At 32.2% G+C, this 23,445-nt stretch overlaps 1 protein-coding gene across 2 annotated transcripts in view; it reads left to right on the top strand.

Moving 5' to 3' along the window:
* Window positions 1-23,445, top strand: part of LRBA (LPS responsive beige-like anchor protein) — a 637,829-nt gene that overhangs the window by 232,529 nt on the left and 381,855 nt on the right. For both annotated transcript variants that reach the window (XM_069493475.1, XM_069493474.1), the window contains one exon: window positions 8,371-8,479. In XM_069493475.1, coding sequence (XP_069349576.1) covers window positions 8,371-8,479 — 109 coding nt within the window. The remainder of the gene's footprint in view (window positions 1-8,370; window positions 8,480-23,445) is intronic.

The raw sequence follows: 23,445 nt of genomic DNA, 5'->3' as shown, positions 1-23,445 counted from the left end.
ATAAATTATGGTGCATTCTGTCCACAAGAATCATTTGTAGCTGTTCTATTTAATGGTACACTGTTAAGTGAAATAAACAAGTTTGTATATTATGACTCCTTAAGTGTTAAAAAATATTTTTATACAATGCACATGTATAGCCATATACATAAGCATAAATACCATACATGTTTCTGTAAATTTAGAAAAATATAAGGACAAATCCATAAAGTGTTAATGGTGGTGACTTATTCTGAAAAAATGGACAGGAAAGAGGGTTGGGAACTTTCACTTGTTGCTTCATTATTAAAGTGTTACATGATTATTTTTATGCCACACAGCCAGAAAAATGAAAAGCATCAAGACAGAAAATTATCTGTCTTTATGTATGTATATATCTACCTATATCTATCTATCTGGCAGTAAATGGATACCTTGAAAACTCAATGGCAGGAAAGGGGTGTTTTGGTTCTCTTAAAAATATAACACAATTTTGTTGCTCTTCATGACTTTGTTGATACTGTTGTCTGGAATGTCTTTTTCTCTCTTTGTTGCTTTTGCCCTTTATTTAAGACCCATCTTTATGCTCTAGTTCTCTAGTGATGAACTACAATAGAAAATGTATTATGTTCTTATTGTACTTGTATTACTTATTGCATAACAAATTACCACAAATTCTGCAGCTTAAAAAAAACATACATTTACTATCTTACAGTTTTCACATGTTAGAAGCTTGAGCTCAGCTTAGCTGCATCTTCTGCTTAGGGTTTTACAGATCTGCAATAAAGGTGTTAGCCAAGTTGCATTCCTCTCTGAAACTAGGAATTTTTTTCCAGGTTCACATAGTTGTACATAGAATTCAGTTCATTACACTTGTAGGACTGAAGTCCCCCATTTTCTTGCTGTTATGAGGGGACCATCTGAGCTCCTGCAGGCTGCTCATACTTCTCTGTCACCTGGCATTCTCACAACCTGGCTTACTTCTTTAAGGCTGTCAGGACAGTCTCTTCTGGTATGCTAAAGTAGAGCTTTATTATATAATATAAACACCAGTGTGACTGTCCCATCACCGTTTCCATGTAAAGTACCTAATTAAGGAATGATTGTCTTTATCATATTCTATTTGCTAGAAGCAAGTACCAGATTCTGCCCGGATTGAACTCAAGGGATTGGGATCATAAAAGGCCATGACTCACTGAAAGTCACTAGGGTATGTCCACCACCAGCAGTTTAATATTAGAGTTTAAAGCTGGATGGATAGGACTTCAGTGTAGTCTCTTTTTCCCCAACCAAAATATAATGAAAGCTCATCTCCAGTGCTTGCCTAGTCTTTATAAGGGTAATAGGTGTTGAATAGATGTTTGAGAGTATTTTAAAAGGCAAGCGGACAAAAATGTTAGAAAATCAGAGTAAGCACTCAGAAGACTTAATTATATTGTGGATGAAATGATGAAGCCTTGATTTTTAGGGCACTGGCTATGAAATAGACATAAATTAAATTTGGAAATATTACAAAGGAAATATTGACAAAATTAGCTGATTGATTAGGGGCTTGGAGGGAGGTGGTAGAGAAGAGGGGGAGACTAGAATAACTTTGAGGTTACTAGGTTGGAACTGGGAGGATGGTGTGCCATTGACTAATCAATTCAATTAATGTTTGAGTGTGTAAGGCAATATGATGTTAAATTCACGATATGGTTTTAGCTCTCTAGAGGGAAACTAAGAAGTACAAACCAGTATTTCACATGTGCACTCTTGAAAGCCCTTACTTTCTCTTTCTGTAGAATGATAGGAAGTTATTCATTAGCAGTTTTTAAAATTATGCTAGGGATTACTTTTTCTGTAATGCCTAACTGTGTACTGTTTAATAGCATTTGGAAAAAATACAGTGATGATGTCACCCAAAAATTGTACACAAGATATTGCATTAACATTTGTAGTTGGGAGACTGTTTGGGGATAAAGGAGAGGGTCTGACAGATATGAAATCAAATTATAATATATATAAGCTTAATAGAAATAGGGAAAAATGGTAGAAAAGCAGAAAGCCTTTTTATTTTCTGTAAGGATTTTCTATTTTCCTTTCTTTTAATTATTGCTCATTGTAAAAATTCAAATAATAGAGAAATATAAGGAGGATGATTTAGGTCTCATTTTCTAGCCCAGGTATGTGCATACTTTTTCTGTAAGGGGACAGATGGTTCTTTAGACTTTGTGGGACATATAGTCTCTGTCACAACTACTCAACTCAATGTATTACACTATAGTGATTTGAAAACAGCCATAGATAATGCTTAAATAAATACTTGAACAAATGGTTGTATTCCAATAAAGCTTTATTAACAAAAACAGTTGGTAGGCCAGATTTGGCCCATAGGCCATAATTTGCTGACCCCTGTTCTAGATAATTGGCGGTTGGATATATTTTGTTTCATATTTTTTCCACACTCATATTTTTCATAATATTCTTCAACTTTGTTTTTCTTCTTAATGTTTATTGTGGGTATTTTTTTCTTGTCAATTCAGAAGAATCTGTTTCATCATATGATTGTGTATTTTGGTTCTTTAAAATTTTTACCATTTTATAAACAGTGTTATAGTGAAATTCCTTGTGCGCACAAATATCTTTCTGCACTTTGAGAACACGTTCATATGGCATGATAATTGCTTTGGATCCAAGTCTGTGTATATTTTATTTATATTTTTAATAAAACTTTGCTACAAAGTGAGGCAAGTACCCTGTTGGATGGGAATAGGTTCATGCCGTTGTTGATGACCATTGAGTCTAACTTTTGTAGGTGGGCATTTTCTAGTGGCAGTTTAGCCACTTCTATATAAATATTAAAAATAATCTTAGTCCTGCCCACCTTATCTTTCCAACTCCTATTAAAGAAGGAAGTTTCTTTCTTTCTTTCTTTATTTTTGAGACAGAATCTCGCTCTGTTGCCCGGGCTAGAGTGAGTGCGTGGCGTCAGCCTAGCTCACGGCAACCTCAAACTCCTGGGCTTAAGCGATCCTCCTGCCTCAGCCTCCCAAGTAGTGGAACTACAGGCATGTACAACCATGCCCGGCTAATTTTTTCTCTATATATTTTTAGTTGGCCAGATAATTTCTTTCTATTTTTTAGTAGAGACGGGGGTCTCACTCTTGCTCAGGCTGGTCTTGAACTCCTGACCTCGAGCGATCCACCCGCCTCAGCCTCCCAGAGTGCTAGGATTACAGGCGTGAGCCACTGCGCCTGGCCCTTTATTTATTTTTTTATGGACTCTACTGTGGTATAGAAAAAGAAGGGAGTTTAGAAGACCTATAAATAAGAAACATGTTTCAGAAGCCTCCCATTTATGTCAGATGAATTATTCTGTTGGTATTAATGGTAAAGTAAATTGGGTTATAAAAGCATTAATCAGAATGGGTCATTTGTTTTATATATCCAGGACATTTTGTTGACAGGTTTAGAACTGTGTAGTCATCATTAATGTTCCATTTGAATTGTTTATGTGGAAGAATCTTTTTTTTTAATTATTTTTATTTGTTTGTTTATTTATTTATGTATCTTTTTAGAGACAAGATCTTTCTCTGTTGCCCAGGCTGGGGTGCAGAGACATGATAATAGCTCACTGTGACCTTGAACTTCTGGGCTCAAGAGATCCTCCTACCTCAGCCTTCCAAGTACCTAGGACCACAGGCACATGCCACCATCCTGGCTAATTTTTAAAAAGGTTTTTGTGAGATGGGTCTTGCTGTATTGCCCATGGTGATCTCAAACTCCTGGCCTCAAGAGATCTTCTTGCCTTGCCCTCCCAAAGTCCTGGGATTAGAGGCATGAGCCACCACACCTGGCCTGGAGAGGTCTTACATAGCACCAGAGTTAACAATCTCTTAATCTCTTGACTTGTAATACCATAGACTTATTTTTAAACTTGTTAAAATCTTTATGGAAGGTGATTCATACATTATATATTCTTTTGTATGCTCTTGTTGAATATTGTTAGTGAAATTTATTTTGTTATGCATAATATTAGTCGATTCTTTTTGTTCCTGTTTAGTGTTTTATTATGCATACTCTATCATTTTAAAATCAGTTTTATTTTTAGTGGACATTTGGGTAGTTGCTAGTTTTTGGCTATTATAAATAATTGGTATGAACATTTTTATTCCTATATTTTGTCGTTGTAAGAGTCCATGTAAGTTCACATCTTTGCCAAAATTTAGTAATGTCAGTTTTTTTTTAATATAGATATTTTGGTGGAATATAGAATATCTTATAGTTTTAATTCATATTTCTGCATCATTCATAAACTTATTTGTCATTTGGAAATCTTCTGTAAAGTGCTTATTTGTTTATTTTCTGCATTTTTAAAATTTTGATTTAAAATTTTATTTGTATGAGGCTTTTTAAAAAATATATTTAAAATATTAATTCCTTGTTGGCTATAAGTATTCCAAATATATTCTTTCTTTTTGAGGATGGCCTTTTAATTCTCTTAATGGTGGCTTTCATAAATATAAGTCTTTAAATTCAATGTGGTCCAGTTTGTCAATATTTTTTCTTTATGGTATATATATTTTTGTTTTGTATGTTTTAAAGAAGTCTTTACTTTGACCAAGTCATGAAGATACTCTCTTATGTAAGCTTCTATAAGTGTTGAGATCTTTTTTCTTTTTGTTTAAGAGACAGGGTCTTGCTCTGTCTGTTGCCCAGGCTAAAGTATAGTGGCCCAATCATAGCTTACTGCAACCTCAAACTCCTGGGCTCAAGCGATTCTTCTGCCTCAGCCTCCCCAATAGCTAGGGTTACAGGTGTGCGCCACCATTCCTGGCTAATTTTTTTTTTTTTTCCCCAGAGACATGTCTTGGTATGTTGCCTAGGGTGATCTCCAACTCCTGGCCTCAGGCTATCCTCCTACCTCGGCCTCCCAAAATTCTGGGATTACAGGCATGAGCCACCCAGCTCACCTGGCTTTAGATTTTATCTATAAATCCATTTGGAATTGATTTTTTTGTATGGTTTAAGGTATTGTAGAAGTCAGTCATGTCAGGTGTGTAATCACATTGTCAAAATACTATATAGCTTTATATCTTCTGTATCTAGTAGCAGGCCATATTCTTAGGGTCATACAACTTTAGAATCTCAAAATACTACATTTCTGTTTCTCTGATTCATTTATCCTTTTATCATTTGAAATATCTATCTCTATTTGTAAGTTTGGTTTTTAAAGTCCATTTTTTCTCATACTAAGTTCCATTAGCTTTCTTTCTTTTACTGTTTTTTTATTGTTCATCTTTTTGCAATGTTACTTTCAGTCTTTACTCAAACTTATATTGAAATTTTGTCGCTTATAAGCAGCATATACTTTTAAAAAATCTATTCGACAATAATTACAGTACTGTTTACTTTCTATAGATTCCTGATATATTTATGTTAAAATTTACCCTCTTAGTATTTGTATCCTTTATATTTGCTCCACATTTTATGTTCCTTTTTTTCTTTCTTTCCTTCTTTTGACCTAAGTATTTTTTGTTGTTGAATTTTTTTCCTTATTAGCTTGTTGGTTAGATATTCTTTTAGATACTTTTAATGGATTTAGAGATTGTAGCATGAATATTAGAATTGTTAATGTCTTATATAAATTGGTTCTTTTACCAGTTCATTGACTATACAAGATAGTTATAATTCATTTGGTTTCTCTTGACTTATATGCTATTGTTACATATTTTAAGATTACAGTATTTTTGAATTCTGGAAGTCATTATTACAACTCTTGTAAATACTCAGGGTTCTTTTAGATTTATCCATGTTTGCCATTTCCATTGCATTTTTTTTTCCCCTTGATTTGCATCAACCTGCCTGACATTTTTCTTCTTTCTGAAGAATGTGGGTTGGCTAGTGACAAATTCTATTTTTTGTTTGTCATAAAATGTTGTTATTTTGCCTATATTGGTGAGGAAAAACTGTTTCTCTACCTTCTTAGGTTCTGTTTTTGGATTCCTGTGAATTACCTGGACAATAGACAGATTAAAAAGAGAAAAGACAGATTTTTAGTCTTAAATAAGTACGTGGGAGTTCACAGAAAAATGTGTCTCAAGGAAGGGATTAGAATTTGGAGCTCACATACCATCTTAATAAGGGAAAGGAAGGTAGTGAAGGGCACCTTTTGGAAAGCAGGTCACTTTTGGGAAAGATAAATGGGCCCTTAGGAGAATAGATAGAAGATATAATAGTTTTGACAATATCTGTGTAGGCGATTTTTTATTCCAAGGCTAATTTCTCATATTCGTTAATGAGAGTCAATCTTTTCTGGGTGTGAAACTCTGTGGGAAGGGATTTATGAAAGTTGAATTCTTTTGGGAGAGTCTGCTTTTAGGCAGATTCGGGGAGTTCAGAAAAAGACTCTTCACAGTGGTATATTCTGGACCCTTTTACTTTCATTATTGAAAGATATTTTTTCAGTGTAGAATTCTTGGCTGGTATTTTTTTGTTTGTTTAGTATTTTGAAAAGGTCATTGTATTCTTGATTTGATCAGTCTTATTGTTGCTCCTTTGAAAACAAGAAGGTGTCCTTCCTCCTTTTACTTACCCCGTACCCCTGACTACTGTGAAGATTTTTTTTCCTGAATAATTTTACTATCATGTGCCTAAGTGTGGTTTTCTTTTATCTTGCTTGGGGTTTGTAATACTCCATCAACATAGGGCTCAGTGTTTGTTTCCAGTTTGAAATGTCTTGGTCGTTATCTCTCTTCAAATATGTGTCTACTCTCTTTTTGTGCTCCAAATACACTTATGTTGGACCATGTCCTGTATGTTATTTATTTTGTCAAATTTTGAATCTTTTTTTTGAATTTATTTTATTTTTTACTATGCTTCAGTCTAGTTGTTATTAACCTATCTTTCAGTTAGTTCGTCCTTCTTAGGCTGAATTTCATATGCAGGTAAATCTATTCTTTTTTTTTTTTTTTTTTTTTTTTTTTTGTTGAGACAGAGTCTCACTTTGTTGCCCAGGCTAGAGTGAGTGCCATGGCGTCAGCTTAGCTCACAGCAACCTCAAACTCCTGGGCTTAAGCGATCCTACTGCCTCAGCCTCCCGAGTAGCTGGGACTACAGGCATGCGCCACTATGCCCGGCTAATTTTTTTTCTATATAGATTTTTAGGTGTCCATATAATGTCTTTCTATTTTTAGTAGAGACGGGGTCTCGCTCAGGCTGGTCTCGAACTCCTGACCTTGAGCAATCCACCCGCCTCGGCCTCCCAGAGTGCTAGGATTACAGGCGTGAGCCACCGCGCCCGGCCAAATCTATTCTTATTTTCATTTTTTTGTTTATTCTGTTATTTCCATTCTCGACTAGAATTCTTTATTGTACAGTCTATTATTCTAAACATATTAACTACATTTATTTCAGTGTCCAGATATGAAACTTTACTACTTGATTTTCTGTAAGTCAGTTTCTATTTAGTGTTTATTCATTTGGTATTATTTCTTGTGTCTGTTAATTGGTGATTGAATGTTGGAAATTATATTTTAAAATTGCAGCAGTAAATTTAAGTCTCTATATGATATTATCTTCCTCTAGAGAGGACTTCTGATTTTTGATTAGCAGTTAGAGTAGGAGCTGATTATATTAGTTTAGGCACTGAGCTGATTTAAGGCTGGAATGTTTGTCTTTGTGGGAGTTTGCCTACTCCTAGCATGTAGCTATTCTGAGGTTTTCTGAAAACCTGGAGTTTGACCACAGCCCTCATACATTGGTATTTCTCTTTTTTTCTTCCTACTTTGAATGTTTTGTTTAGCTTTTTGGCTACTAGTTAATCTAGCTACAAATCACGAAAGTATTGTTTGATGTTTCAGTGTTTTGAGGCCTGGTCTATTAACTGTTTCCTAAAGTATACGTGGATGCCTGAAAGTCGGAATAGTTTACCAGGACCTCTCCACCTTGACAGACTGTGAACCTCAGTTTTTGTCTACCTAGCTCTGTGAGACTGGTGACAGCTCTGTCTAGCTTCTCTGTTCTTACTTGTGAATGGCAGATTCTTTAATGAGAAAAGTCATGTTGAATGTCTTCTGTGGATTTTTACTGCTTAAATCTTGGCTGCCTTAGCAACTTTCTAGTGCCTGTAAAAAGATTAAAACACAAATTTAATCCAGTATTTTTAGTTCCTTTTGTTAGATGGCTAGTCTGATGGAAGCTAATCTGCTGTTGCCAGAAAGATATCTTCTGCTATTATATTCTTTAGTTATTTAGTGTGAAATAATGGTACCTCATTATGTATGATGTCAGAAGAGGAAAGTAAATATTCCTTCCTCTCCAAAATAACATGTTACTTTTAAGTAGGAAATAATCATATATATGGTATGTGTATACATATATTTATTTGATAATATTCATCTCTTACAGGTTGCTTAGTCAAACAATGAAGGATCATCTAGTAAGAGTAGCAAATGAAGCTGAATTTATTCTGAGCAGGCAGAGGGCAGAGGATATTCACAGACATGCGGAATTTGAGGTAGGTTATTCATGGTTGGTATGAGAAAGTTACTGTTTTTAATGGTAATCATGGGAAAGTACCCAGGTATAATAAAATGGCAGTATGATCTAAGGAAACATTTTATATGTCATCAAAAATTTAAAAATTAAATTTTTTAAATTTTAAAAATTTTAAATTCTCAGAGTCGTGGGGACTCTGAGAAGATAGCACAAGTCTCTTTAGCTTTCTCATCTATGCTCCAATTCAGCAAGAGAGTAGCTTCTGTGTTTGGCTGACCTGATCTTAACAGTGGGAGCTGGGTCTTGGTCTCTGATGGTTTTCCAATAAAGAAAATTAATGAAGGACTTTGATCTTCTCTGGGCAAAACAGAGCTAGTTAACCAAAAATGAAAATCGCTATGGCAAAAATGAGATCTTCCAAGTTTCTAGAGAGGAGCTGAACACAGAGGTGTGAAGTTTCTCTACTCTTAAGGTTTGAGAACATAATAATCTTTGTAGCTGAGGAAATGAAGGAACGTACAGCTTTCTTCCTGGATTCTTACCAGAGGACCAAATGATAGACTCATCCTGGGACCACTGCTTATCTTAGCAGTTGCACCTGAACATATGTAACAAATGTGAATTTATAGAGGGGATTAATGGCTTTGTTGCTATATAAATTACCAAAATTCACATAAGGTGAATTAGAAAATTTGACATGAACATTTGCTATAGAATTAGAAAAAGATGAAAAAGCCCTATATTGGTTCTTTCTAACATAGATAAAAACTCATATGTTGCTTATATTTTTCTGGTACATTAGAAAAGATGAAAACTATTCCAAATACCAGCTAACCTGAAAATTGTTCTAGAAAAATAAATCTCTGGAAGACCAATTTCACTTAAGAATATAGGTATAAAATTTAAAGTAATACTTTAGCTAATGTAATTCATCAATATAATGAAAGTATTATATAAGATGACAACTGAGAATTTTCCCTGGAGTTCAAAGATGATTTGTTTTTGGATATCTAACTACAAAATAAATTATGCCAACAAATTAAAATAGAGAAAACATGTAAAGATATCAATAAATAGGCCGGGCGCGGTGGCTCACGCCTGTAATCCTAGCACTCTGGGAGGCCGAGGTGGGCGGATCGTTTGAGCTCAGGAGTTCGAGACCAGCCTGAGCAAGAGCGAGACCCCATCTCTACTAAAAATAGAAAGAAATTATATGGACAGCTAAAAATATATATATAGAAAAAATTAGCCGGGCATGGTGGTGCATGCCTGTAGTCCCAGCTACTCGGGAGGCTGAGACAGGAGGATCGCTTGAGCTCAGGAGTTTGAGGTTGCTGTGAGCTAGGCTAACGCCACGGCACTCACTCTAGCCTGGGCAACAGAGTGAGACTCTGTCTCAAAAAAAAAAAAAAAAAAGATATCAATAAATATAGAAAAAAGCATGTGATACATTTAAGCAGCCAGCTTTATTAAAATTCTGAGAAAAATTTATCTAAGAAAACAATCTAAATATGATAAAACTATTTATTAAATATTATTTAAATGCTTAAAGCCATTTCTATTAAAATCAGGAAAAATGAGTGATACCTACTATCACCATTATTGTTTTAATATATTCTTGCAAGTACAAAATATAGCTAATATCAATGCTGGCAAAGAAGAAATAAGATTACTACCAAATTTCTAATGCTGCGGTCTAGGAAAACCTAAGAGATTCTGGAACATTTTCATACCAGAATTAATAAGAGAATTTGGTGAAATTATTGGATACAAGATAAATATGCAAAAAATTAATATCTTTTCTTTTGACAAGCAGTAACCAGCTAAGAATGGAAATCAGAAATACAGTGTATTCACAGTTATGACAAAAACAGTGTTTTGGATCAGGTGCTCTTTGGAACAAAACTATAAAATCTCATTAAAGGATAGAAAACAAAATATAAACTAGTAGAAAGTTATTCCATCCTGGGTAGTGTATCTTGAGTTCTTGGTGTGTGTGTGAGTGAGAGGAGGAGAATATCAGCATTTAATTTTCATATTGTCTAAATTTATAACATTCATGACTTACAATCAAAATTCTGATAGTACTTGAGTAATTTGTTTTATATGTAAGTAGATTCAGTACTATACCCAATCTCCCCATTTTATTAGTCACAACTTCTTAATTTCCAGATTCTTTCTTTTGACTCAATTCCTAATTGGCTAGGTTTCATCATCATTCTTGTTTTCTACAAGGGGCTCATGTGTGCTATAAACTTCAAATTCTTTCACGTTTGAGAGTATTTGCCTGCTGTCTTTCTATTTGGATGACATTCTGATTGGTTTAATAATGTTGGTTAACACTTATATTTCCTTATAACTTTGTAGACATTGCTTCATTGTTTTATGGCCTTGAATGTTGCTTTCAGAGGACAGTTGTATTTTTCAGTTTTTGATTCACTTGTTCTGTGTTCTGCCTGAGATTTCTTTGTCCATCAAATTCAATTTCTTAACAGCAATATGGCTCCATATTTAACATCATTTATCAAATTATCCTGGAACATAGTTTCTTATGTTCATAGTTATAATCTATAGATTCTGATTTTTCCTTCAGTTCTTAGAAATTTTCTTAAATTATATTTTGAAATATCTTTTTCATTTTATTTTCTTTTTCTTAGTGATACTAATATTAGGTATGTGTGTTTGTCTTTCATATTTATTTGTTCCTTAATTACTTTCTTTGCTCTCTAGTCTTATTTCTCTATCAGTAATTAAGTTTTTAGTGTTTTATTTTGTCCCTGATATTTTTTATGTCTGTAATGATTATGTTTTATTCCTAAATTTTTTAGGACTTCAAGCTCTTTCCGTATTCACTTATTTTGACTTTTAACTTTTTTTTAAATCATGTTTTTGTTATGTTGTTCATTAGAAGAAAATAATTGTGAGGAATTTCCTTTTATTCTTTAAGCTATATTTTATCCTAGTGTTTTGTCTTTTGTATATAACCTTAAAGTTTTAATTAAAAATTTATTTATTAGCTCATTGATTGGTGATATATGTTTGTATTACTACTGTGCTTTTTCATTTCATTTTGTTCATTCTTAGAATACTCTACAGAATAGTCTGTAGAACAGCTTAGTGACTTCTTCCATTCTTCTCCCTATTGTATGTAAAGCTGATTTTCCACCCTCTGAGCTACAGTTTGATTTTTGTCCAGTATTTTATATCTTACCATAAAGAGAAAGAACTTGAGATTGGTGAGGAGGCTTTCTTAGAATACCTGAGGTTTTTTTCTCTTATATTTAAAAAAAAATTTTTTTTCAAAGAGACAGGGTCTCACTCTGTCACCCAGACTGGAGTGCACAATCATAGCTCACTGCAGCGCCAAACTCCTGGGCTCAAGTAATCCTCCTACCTCTGCCTCCCTGGCAGCTAGGACTACAGACAGGCATGCGCCACCACACTTAACTACATTTTTTTTTTATTTTTTGTAGAGACAGGGTGTCACTGTTTTGCGCAGGCTCGTCTCAAATTCCTGGCCTCAAGCGATCCTCTCTCCTTGGCCTCCCAAAGTGCTGGTATTACAGGCGTGAACCTGGCCTCTCTCCATTGTAAGATTTTGTTAAATGTTTTCTGCCAAGTTCATTCCATTTTATTAGAGGCTATAGACAATTCTTATATGGAAATGTGCTTAGACTTTGGGTCATTTTCCCAGTCGATGAAGAGAATAGTCTGGAGTTTACTTCAGTTGTGGAACGTCAGCCCCATTTTTCACTTCCTTGCCTCACCAATTTTTGCTTTGTAAGTTTTTCCAACATCTCCATTTAGAAGAGGAAAGAGATAATATTTTCTACTCAGTTTGTTTCTCTCCATATTTGAAGGCATTAAAAAAATTCTCAGAGTTTTGTCAATTTATCAGTATTGCTTTGGGTGTGTTGCGTTATGGTTAAGAACTGAGCTTTGCTGCTCCTTCAGTTCTAGTTTCAGTATGTTTGTTTTCCCCTTGGTAACCAATTTTTTAAATGTTTGGTGACTTATGTTATGTCCCATGTGTTATTTCACTAGTTTTGTTTAATTATTTTTTATTAAATATTTTTTGCTGATTTTTTTTTTTACACATTGAAGGGAGGAAAAAAAAATGCCATTTCAGCCTACGATTCTACCCTGCAACCTATTCCTTAGTGTACTTTCTAATTAATTATAGAGAAGTTTACTTTGTGTAACTTTGGGTTGAGATTGCAGATCTTTTTATTTGCAATTTTAGTGACCATGGTGGTGGGTGGTATATGTGTTTTTTTGCTTATGAATGAGAGAGAATGAGGAAGGAGGAAACATGTGGAATTGAAAAGAGGAGAAATATTTCTAAAACACTCTGTTATGCAAGAGATTAAACTGATTTGACCCAAACAGTATATATAATTGATATTTGCAGTTTAGGTGAGGAATGATGGTGGCAACAGTAGGTAATTTTGCATGAGTCCTATGCCGTGTCAGGTACTGTTATGAGTATTAATGCTATATAAGTATTAACTAATTTAATTCTTACAATAGACCTCTGAGGCAGTGCTGTTATTATCCCTTATTTTATAAATTGGAAAACAGCATAAAGCAGAAATAACCCAGAGTTACAACTGGGATCCAGAACCAGGCAATTTAACTCTTAATCACTATTCTATGAATTTAGTTCAAATTTTATTAGATTTCTATAAAATGACTGAATAGGGTTAAACCCTAGGATACATAGCAGCTTTATTCTGAGCTATTTAATTTTATGCTTTGTATAGTTTTTCAGTTTATTCTTTATCATTATGTAATTTATAATATTGCATAGTAATATTTACAATATTGTGAAGTAATATTATAAGGCAATATAATAAAATGTCTAAATAAAACCAGAAATATTTTAAGCATATGTTATTATTTAAATTTTTAATGAAGAAAATATATTTGTCCAATTCTTTCACATCAGAGTCAATTTTAAGAGAACAAATATGTTTTTCTCTTATATTTACTAGTCTTTCTTTAATAGAAAAAAAAGGATCCTTTGTTTATACAACAAACCTCAATGGATTGAGGCATACTCAAGTTTAATATATTTCTAACTACATTGCTCTTACATCTCAAATAATACTCTACAAGATGAGGTATATTTTTCCTAGACAGCTTATATTTTAAAGGTTATCTATATTCAGCCTTGAATTCATGCTCTGCATTCTTAAATAATGTATCCAAACTTTATCAAATGCTTGTTACCTTATTCTTCAAAAAAGAGATGTTGTCATGTATTTAATATACCATCTTGTGGTAAAGTACCTGACTTGTTTCATTTATTATCAAAGGATTGATGACAGTGTAGATCTGAAATGGATATCTCTTTAGTTCATTGCATGGTTATCATTGGAGTAGAGTATCCTTGACATATGCTTTTGATTTATGTGGAGAGTCCGTGAATGTCATGACATCATTGATTAGCTGTACATCTTAACTTTGGTTTTTAACCTTACAGCTGTAAATATAATGTTTATAAAAAAAAAACTGTCATGTAGAATATTGGACTTTGTCTTGTAAATATGGTGCACGTATGAATGTGCACATTTCAAGCAATCTTTTTGTTAAAGAGAGTTCTCTGTCAGAGTTTTAGTTTGTTTAAACAGATGTGGTAAATCTGAAAAATATATGAGATCAGGATTATTACTTAATGATTTTACTTTTGGAAATCTATGTAAGTTAAAATGCCTCTCAGTAAGAATTTCCTAATGTACTTTTGTCTGATGTTGTTTTGAATTTCATTTACTATATGGTAGAAGTCTCTTTTTATTAGCTTCAGTGGAACTGTAAACCAGTTGTTCTGTCAGTTTATTTGTTTAAAGTAATAAAAATGGATTGCCTATTTTTATGAAATAAAGTCCACAAAAGCACTTGATTGATTTTTAATATGGCAATCTATATATTTTTCTTTTAGATGAAGAAATTAAACATTTCTGAAATACTTATTTTTTTTTTTTTGCCAATTGAGTACTTTTAAATTTGTAAAAGTTAATAAACGCTTCTGTAGCACCATTTATTTTAGTAAGCTCTTAATAGGTATAAAATAAATCTTCATAATAATTTTTTAGGTAAATGTTATTGTCATCAGCTGAATTTTATACCTGAGAAAATTTGAAGCACAGAGAGACTAAGTGATTTGTTCTAGGTCATAACAGCTAGTATGTGGTGAAGCTTGGATTTGAACCCAGGCATTTCAGCACTACAACAAATCTGTGATGTATGCAGGATAGATTGAGAGAATGATTTAGCTTTGGTCACGTAGCTACTAAATTGATGATTCTGAACTAGAACCCAGGTTCATAACAGTAACTCAGTACAGTCTCTCCCCATATCCTCTATTGACCTCATGGTACCTGAAGTGTTTTGGTGTTGTAAGAACATATTATTGAACATATTCTTGTCAGTTCTGAAGGAATGTGAAGCACATTAACAATTACATATTTTAGGTTTATGTATTTTAGGGTAATGTGGACACCAATTTTAGGGTTAATCATGATGAATTATCCAACTTTTCATTAGTTACTTTTTTCCTCATTTGTGGTTATTTGTTTTCCTCTGATTAAAAACAAATGTTTATTTTTCTAATTATAGAAGTGGAATATATTTATTATTATGGAAGTTTGGAAAATAATGAAAAATATAAAGAACAAAAATATCACTCATTGTCTAGCTTTAACTTCTGTTTCTCTCCATTGGTTTTTGTTTGTTTTTAATAATCTCAAATAATTATAGACTTACAGTAAGTTATAAAAGTAGTAAAAAGGTCCTGTCCACCCTTTACCCTACTGTCTTTTTTCAATACACATTTACTCATTTACTCACTCACTGAAACTACTCATTCACCAAATTTTATGAGCTTCTCAAAAATTTAACATTAAAATAATTTATTGAGTGATTTGCCATTCATGAAAAGCTTTTGAAAATATAATTTGTAATAGCTGTATAATATTCCCAAATATAAATATGTATTTATTTTACTATTTTCCATTCTTACTTAAATTGGCATATTTTGCTCTTGTAAACAAAGCTTTGAGGAATTCAGTGTTCATAAAACTTTCTTCACATTTCTGAACTTTTTAGTTGGTCTGAATTCCTTTAAGTGAAAATCTGGGATCAGAGGATGAGTTCTCCTGAGTAAATTCATACTTTTTTCCTGTTTCACTGCTCCATTACTGTAATTGAATAATTTTTGGTTTGCTAAATAAAACCATGTGGACTCTTGTTTTAAAGTTTACATTATGTTTATTACCAGCGAGCTTGAACACTGCATCCATATGATTATGATAGTTTTATTTTTTAAATGTCTGTTTTCTTTGCTCATGGAAACAAAATGTTAGTGATTATCTTACTAATTTGTAAATGGCTTCATATATTAAAGGTATTAACCTTTGTTTTATTTGTTGCAATATTTTCCCCCAGAATTTTCTTTTTGTTATGATATTTATTATACATTTGTAATCATTTAATCTTTAATATAATCCGATTTAAAGGTTTTCCTTTATTATTGCTTTCCTTATTTTTAGGTTTAGTAAATTATTTTCCATTTCAGGATCATTTAAGTATTCACTTATATTTTCTTCTAGATTTGCTGTGGTTTTTAATCTTTTAATCTTCAAAATATCTGAGATATTTTTCTTTGTATTTGATAAGCCTCTAATTTTATCCAAATACTTCCAACCAGCTTCTCCAAAATCTTCTCTCTTTGGTTTGCCAAGCTTTGTGTATCATATAATTCTCTCTTGTTTGTTAGGGGCTATTTCAAAAAATTATATTGTGTTTCATAGATTTTTTTTTCTTATTGTTCATCTTCCAATCAGTAAGCTAATTACACATTTTTGTTTTAATTTTTCTTACTTTTTATTATGAAAAATCTAAAAATATATGAAAGTCAAAAGAATAGTATAATGAACACTCATTATCTAGATTTAATAATTATAACATACTGCCACATTTGCTTCATTTTTATTTTTTGCTAAAGTTTTTTTTTTTAAAGTAAATCATAGACTTTGGCAATTGACCACTTAATACTTTAGTATGAATGTTTAAAACATAAGGGTGTTATCGTATATAATCACAACATCATTTTTAAAACTAAGTAACGTTAATTCACTAATATCTTCTAATACCTAATATTCAGATTTCCCCAGTTTATTTTAAAATATCTTTATCTGCCCAAATGCTTTGATAAGGATCCATTCAAGGACCACATATTACAATTGGTTGTTAAATCTCTTTTATTTATTTATTTATTTATTTATTTTGAGACAGAGTCTCACTCTGTTGCCCGGGCTAGAGTGAGTGCCGTGGCGTCAGTCTAGCTCACAGCAACCTCAAACTCCTGGGCTTAAGCGATCCTACTGCCTCAGCCTCCCGAGTAGCTGGGACTACAGGCATGCGCCACCATGCCCGGCTAATTTTTTGTATATATATATTTTAGTTGTCCATATAATTTCTTTCTATTTTTAGTAGAGACGGGGTCTCGCTCTTGCTCAGGCTGGTCTCGAACTCCTGACCTCGAGCGATCCACCCGCCTCGGCCTCCCAGAGTGCTAGGATTACAGGCGTGAGCCACCGCGCCCGGCCAATTTATTTATTTTTTTAATTTTTGAGACAACCAAAGCTTACAGAAACATTGCTAGTGCAGTACAACAAATTTAAAATTTTTTTAATGAGATACAATTACATAATGTGCAATTTACCCATTTAGCGAGTACAGTTCAATGGTTTTTAGTATATTCACAGTTGTGCCACCATCACCACAGTTAACTTTAGAACACTTACATCACCCCCAAAAATGAAGCCATGCAGCATTTATCAGTAACTCCCCATTTTTCCCTAAACTGCCTGCCCCTAGACAACCACTAATCCTGCTTTCTGTCTCTATGAATTTGCCTATTCTGATGTTTTCATTTAATTGTAGTTACAGTTTCATATAGTATGTGGTGTTTTATGATTGACTTGCTTGGCATAATGTTTTCAAGGTTCATCCAGCTTATAGCTCTCGTGGGGAAGAAAGTTAAAATTCGTAATGTAGTCATAATTCTAAATATACAAGAGTTTACAAGAAAAACTCTCCGTTGGACCCATGTTTTAGAGGAATCAACTTTATCAGTTTCTTGTGTTTTTTTTTCCCCCTGAAATATTTTATACAGAGCATACAGATATGTTGTTTCTCTTTACACAGATGGATGTATAGTATACACACAGTTGGGTACCTTTTTTTTTTTTTTCACTTAAAGTTATGACTTAGTACCTACCGAGGTTTCTAATTTTTTATGCTCTGTATAGTAATCCATTGTATTTTTGTATATCTTTGTATTATTATTATAACAGGCCTTCATTAGTTGACATTTATTTTGTTTCTATTCTTATGGTAGTATGTGTTAAAGTTTATAATTCTGTATTCTGCATTTGGTGGTATATATTTCTGTAGGTGACTAATGAATTTTATATTTTTCTTTATCATTTATATGATTATTTTTTTCTTCATGGAATCCATTGATATAATGCTTTTTTTTAAAACTTATAGTACCTGGATAAATCCTGCCAGGTTGAGGGTATATTTTTTAAATATAACCGTTCTAACTTTTTAAATGGTTTTTATAACTATTTATAAGTGATCTTGGTTTTCTTTTGGTTGGTATGTGCTATTGTCATAAAATAAATAGATTAGCTGTTTTGTTTTGGTATTTCAGAGAGCTAAATATAGGACTTATTCATTGATTGTATGAGTTAATTGTTTCCTAATTCATTTGCATCTCTTGGCTACTCTTACTTTTCTCCCCCTCATTCACTTTTGTCTTTTTGTCCCACCTCCCTCTCTCTCTCTCTCTCCTTCTCCCTCCATCCCTTCCATCTCTTTCTTTCTCTTTCTCCATTTTTCCCCTTCTGGTTTATTTGAATGCTTAATTTCACTTCTTTTGAAGTAATGAAACCAAGTGAGGATATGAATTTTTGTCTGATGACAGCAATGATCTCATCTTATTATTTTTTTTACATGGTATTCTCATTTTTGTTATGTTGTAAATAGTATGTCATTTCTGATCTTGTAGTTATTTAATTTCCAAGGAGTTTGTCCTTTATTGTTAGTTCAAACTTTGTTATTCTTTTCTTATCTTGTTGCCTTATGAACAGATAGTATGGTCTGTAGAATTTCTCACTGAAATTGGAAGATTTTTAATTGGCCTAATTTGATATTATTGTTATGTTTACAGGCTTTTATGTATGTTAAAAAAAAAAAAGGAAAACTGTAATAAACCATAATATTCTGATCTGTAATCATAGCAAAATTTCCAATGGGATTTTTTTTGAAGAACTCAGGGAAACGATTATCAGACTCATTTGAAAAAAATAAATAAATATACTAGGCTATTCTGCAAGAAGATCAGAAAGGCATGATTAGATTTATGGTAATTAAATGTGGAAATTGTATTATGGATCAGGTATCAGAACACAATATAATATGTGTTCTAGATTTTTGAAGAGAATAATTTTCTGGAGTTTTAAGATACTGGATGATCTCAGAGGAATATATTTATAGATTCATAATTTTAGACATATGTACAATCAAAAGCTTACAAACATTTACATTCAAACTGAAAATAAAATCAGAAAAAATTTGGGAAAGTGTGGGATATTAATATTTTAAAATATAAATTTTGAGAATATAAAGATTCTCAGACATTTGGGGGAAGATATGAACAGAAAAGAGATTATCAGTTGTCAGTAATGGGAAAGTGCAAATTAAAGTGGTAAAACTATTATAGTTTTTTTATGTCAGATGAATGGATAGATAAAAATGTGGAATATCCATATGAGATATTATTCAAATGTACATGTATAATATACACATATAATATGTAATGTATGTTTGCATGTATCATTTTTATATATATATATATAAATTCTAAAAGTTCAAATCACAAGTTATAGTATAAATAAAATTCTTATGTCAGAGATCTGTTATTAAAAAGAAGAAATTCTCCCAATATTCCTTTTAATAGTACTTGTTCTTAGAGTATTCATTTAGCCTCAATATTGCTTTGATTGGTTTGTCTAATTAATGAGAAATGATATTGCCTATTTTGTATTTTATATAAATTTGTAACCTTTTTCAGAATACTAATAGATCTTCTAGTTTTACATATTTTTAAAATATTTTGTTGTTTTGGGGCTAACCCTATAATGTATTATTATGCTGTGAGTTTTGGGGAATTGTATGTATTATCCATATATTATTATGATTATCATTAGATACTGAAAGTTTCTTGATACTTTTACATGACTTTCTATATTCTTTATAAATCATGTTCAGTAGCCAGCTTCTCTGCATGATTTCTCTTCAGTAATTAAATTTAGCATTTCCAGCTGCTGAAAAATTTGTTGGCCTTTTCTGTTCATTTGTGTTTCCTCATGCGTAAAATGTAAGACATCCACACATTTTTAATTCTTTTAGAATACCATTTTATGTGCTGAGTTTGGCAGTTATATACTGTGAATGGTTTACTTTTTTATTCAATCTTAAATATGAATCTTACATGTTAATTTAAATATGAATCTGTTATATATCAGATATGTAATTACCCTAAGTGTCTTTCTTCTAGTAATTCACAAGAGATTTAATTTTTTTTCTTTGTTATACTAGATTATTTTTAAAAATATGTAATTTTCAGACATCTGTATTCTCTCTTTAAGTGTAGGTATAAACAGTTATATAGAGCTTTAAGTTGAACTAGTTACCATTGTTAATCTTTGATTATAACAAAAGAATAATTTTAAATAGAATAAATAAATCTTATGTCTATTCTTTATAGTACTTTATTTAGGAAACTGTAACTCAATTATATTTATATGAGGGATGCTTTTTGACGAAGATAATTTTTTGAGAAGATGTTTACTGATATCACTGGGTCATCTATCTGTCTTCAGAGAGTATGCCTATAATTGAATGCTAATTATTTTCCATTACTTCAGAAAGTACTTTTTCATAGATAATGTAGTTCTTTGTAATAAATGATTAGCATCTACCTACAGCTTGCTATTTTTGGAGATCTAAAATGGTCATTTTTAAAAATATTAATGGGTTCATTTATAAACGGCAATAGAAGCTTGGGTATAATCTTCACTTGTGGATTTATTTAGAGTTATAGCACATAAACTGCTATATTTCAGGCCCTTTATTGAGATTCTGATTTTATCAGTGGGTATATGGTTTATGATTGATTGGGCAATTTTAGGTATTACTAGCCTAATTCTCCAATTCTATTTTGTTTTTATATTTATTACCATATGTTATATTGTTAAATATAGTTTTCTAACATAATAAAATGTTATGATATCAAATGGAGGAGTGGTAGCAATACAAATACTTTTGGTTCAGCTGTTAATCATCTTTAATTGCATTGTTTTCAGTAGAGTTTTAGGCCATCAGCGTCCTCAATATAAGTACCAAAAACATAAAAATTCTTATCAGAAAACATATGGTAAATCTTCATGACTTGTATTTGGAAATAAATTCTTAGTATAATACCAAAAAGAAAAAATAGATAATCAGATGTCATCAGAATTAAAAATTTTTGTGCATCACACATTTTCACTTTTATCAAGAATGTGAGAAGACAATATGGGATAAAATATTTGCCAATCTTATATTTCATAAAGGTCTTATATTGAGAATTTGTAAAGAACTCATTTAACTCAACAACAAAAAGACAATCCAATTAAAAAATGGGCAAAGGACTTAATAGACTTTTCTCCAAAAACTATAAACAAATTGCCACCGAACCAATGAAAAGATGTTCACCATCTTTTAGGGACATTTAAATTCACAGCCACACCCACTGGGCTGGCTAAAATAAAAAGACAATAACAAATGTTGGCAAAGATGGAACCCTCATACGCTGTTGGTGTAATGTAAAATTGTGTAGCTGCTGTGGAAACTGGAGGAACCAGTGGAAACAGTTTAGTGGTTCCTCAAAAATTTAAGCATAGAATTACCATGTGATCCAATAATCCTACTTCTAGTTATTTACCCAAAAGAATTGAAAATTGCTACTCAGACAAGTATGTGTACATGTGTATTCATAGCAGTACTATTCACAATAGCCAAAATGTGATGACTGCCTGTGATGGTTAATTTTATCTATTTCATTGGGCCCAGATTAAGCTTTATTTCTGGATGTGTCTGTGACAGTGTTTCCGAATGAGATTAGCATCTGAATGAGTGGACTCAGTATTTTTTTATCAGTCTAGTAATAAAACTTTAAATTAATTTTCTACATATTTTGTCTCTTCTTTGAACTTCCTCATAACACTCTGTCTTCATGTCTAGCTTCCACTACCACCACTCCCCCTTGAAATTTCTTTTTGTGGACTATTGACCTCAATGTAACCAATGCCAATATTGATCTATTTGCCTTCATTTTAATATACCTCATCTCAATATCTAATGACTTTCAACAGATTCTTATTCTCTCTTTACTAATCACTCCCTCTCAATTGCTTTTGTATCTTCCCTTTTCTACACAGCTTTTAAATACTAGGGGTCTTGGGGACTTTATCCTAAGCCTTCTCTTTTGTGTCTGCATTTCTTTTCTAAGTAATATCTATTTCTGTATCCCTTAAATTATATCTTCAGTCTTTTAATTTAAAATTTTCTATCTTAAGTCCAAATTCTTTTTCTGAGTGCCAGACATACCTGCTTATCCTTATTTTACATACCTGCTTGGATTTCTTACAAACATCACCATACAGTGTAGCCAGATTGTAAGAGCAAAGGCTATTTATATACATTGAGACAGCCTAGATTTTGGTAATTCGCTAATGCTTTTCAGTTTTTTAACTTTTGTGAATAACTTCTTACGCCTCAAGTCCCTCATTTGTGAAATGATGATTATAATACCATTTTGTGAGAAATGAGATCCATTTAGAACAATGTCTGGCATACAGTAACCACTCAGTAAATATAAACTGCTACAGATTGAGTATTCTTCATCCAAAAATCTGAAATTCAAAATGCTCCAAAATCCAAAACATATTAAGTGCCGATACGACACACAAGGGAAATGTTCTTGGAGCATTTCATTACTTCACGCAGTAAGTATAATGCAAATACTCTAAAATCCAAAACACAAGGGAGGGTCAGTATCTCAGTTCTGTACATGTTAAGCTTGAAGTGCCTATTAGATATCTGAATGGAGACCTCCTTGGAGTTGGATATATAAATTTGAAATTCATGGGAAAAGTCTAGTCTTCGAAGAGAAATCTGGGAGTCCCTGTTGTATTGGTGATATTTAAAGGCCTATGTCAGGATAAGGTCACCAAGTGAGTGAATATAGATATAAGCTGTGGGCGGGTAGAAAACCAGAAGAGTTGGTTCTGAAAGTCTATTTTTAAAAGTTTTGGGAGGAATGATAAACTATGTCACATGATTTTGATATGTCAAATAAGAGTTGGACTAATAATTAATTGTTTATCTTAGCAAAGTGTGTGTTCTTGTGCTCTTAACTTCTGACTTTAAAATAATAATGATTTTGATACATATTTGTACGTATTTGTAGGATACAGTGTGATGTTTCAATACATGTATACATTGTGTAATTATCAAATCAGGATATTTTAGCATATCCATCACCTTATATATTTATCATTTCTCTGTGGTGAGAATATTAAAATTCTTCTCTTCTAGCTATTTTTAAAAGTATAATATTAACCATAGTAACCCTACTATTCAATAGAATGCCAGAACTTACTCTTCCTATCTAACTGTAACTTTGTATCTATTAACCAATCTCTCCCTGGTATTTCTCTCCCCCTACCCTCCTCAGCCTCTCGTAACCTCTATTCTACCCTTTACTTCTATGGGATCAATTTTTTAGATTCCACATATGAGGGAGATCATGTGGTATTTATCTTTCTGTGCCCAGCTTATTTCACTGAACATAATGTCCTTCAGTTTCAT

The sequence above is a fragment of the Eulemur rufifrons genome, chromosome 18 (genome assembly GCF_041146395.1).
Source record: "Eulemur rufifrons isolate Redbay chromosome 18, OSU_ERuf_1, whole genome shotgun sequence".
Lineage (NCBI taxonomy): Eukaryota > Metazoa > Chordata > Mammalia > Primates > Lemuridae > Eulemur > Eulemur rufifrons.
Note: the sequence above shows the minus strand (reverse complement) of the source record. Positions and strands in the feature narration are given on the sequence as shown.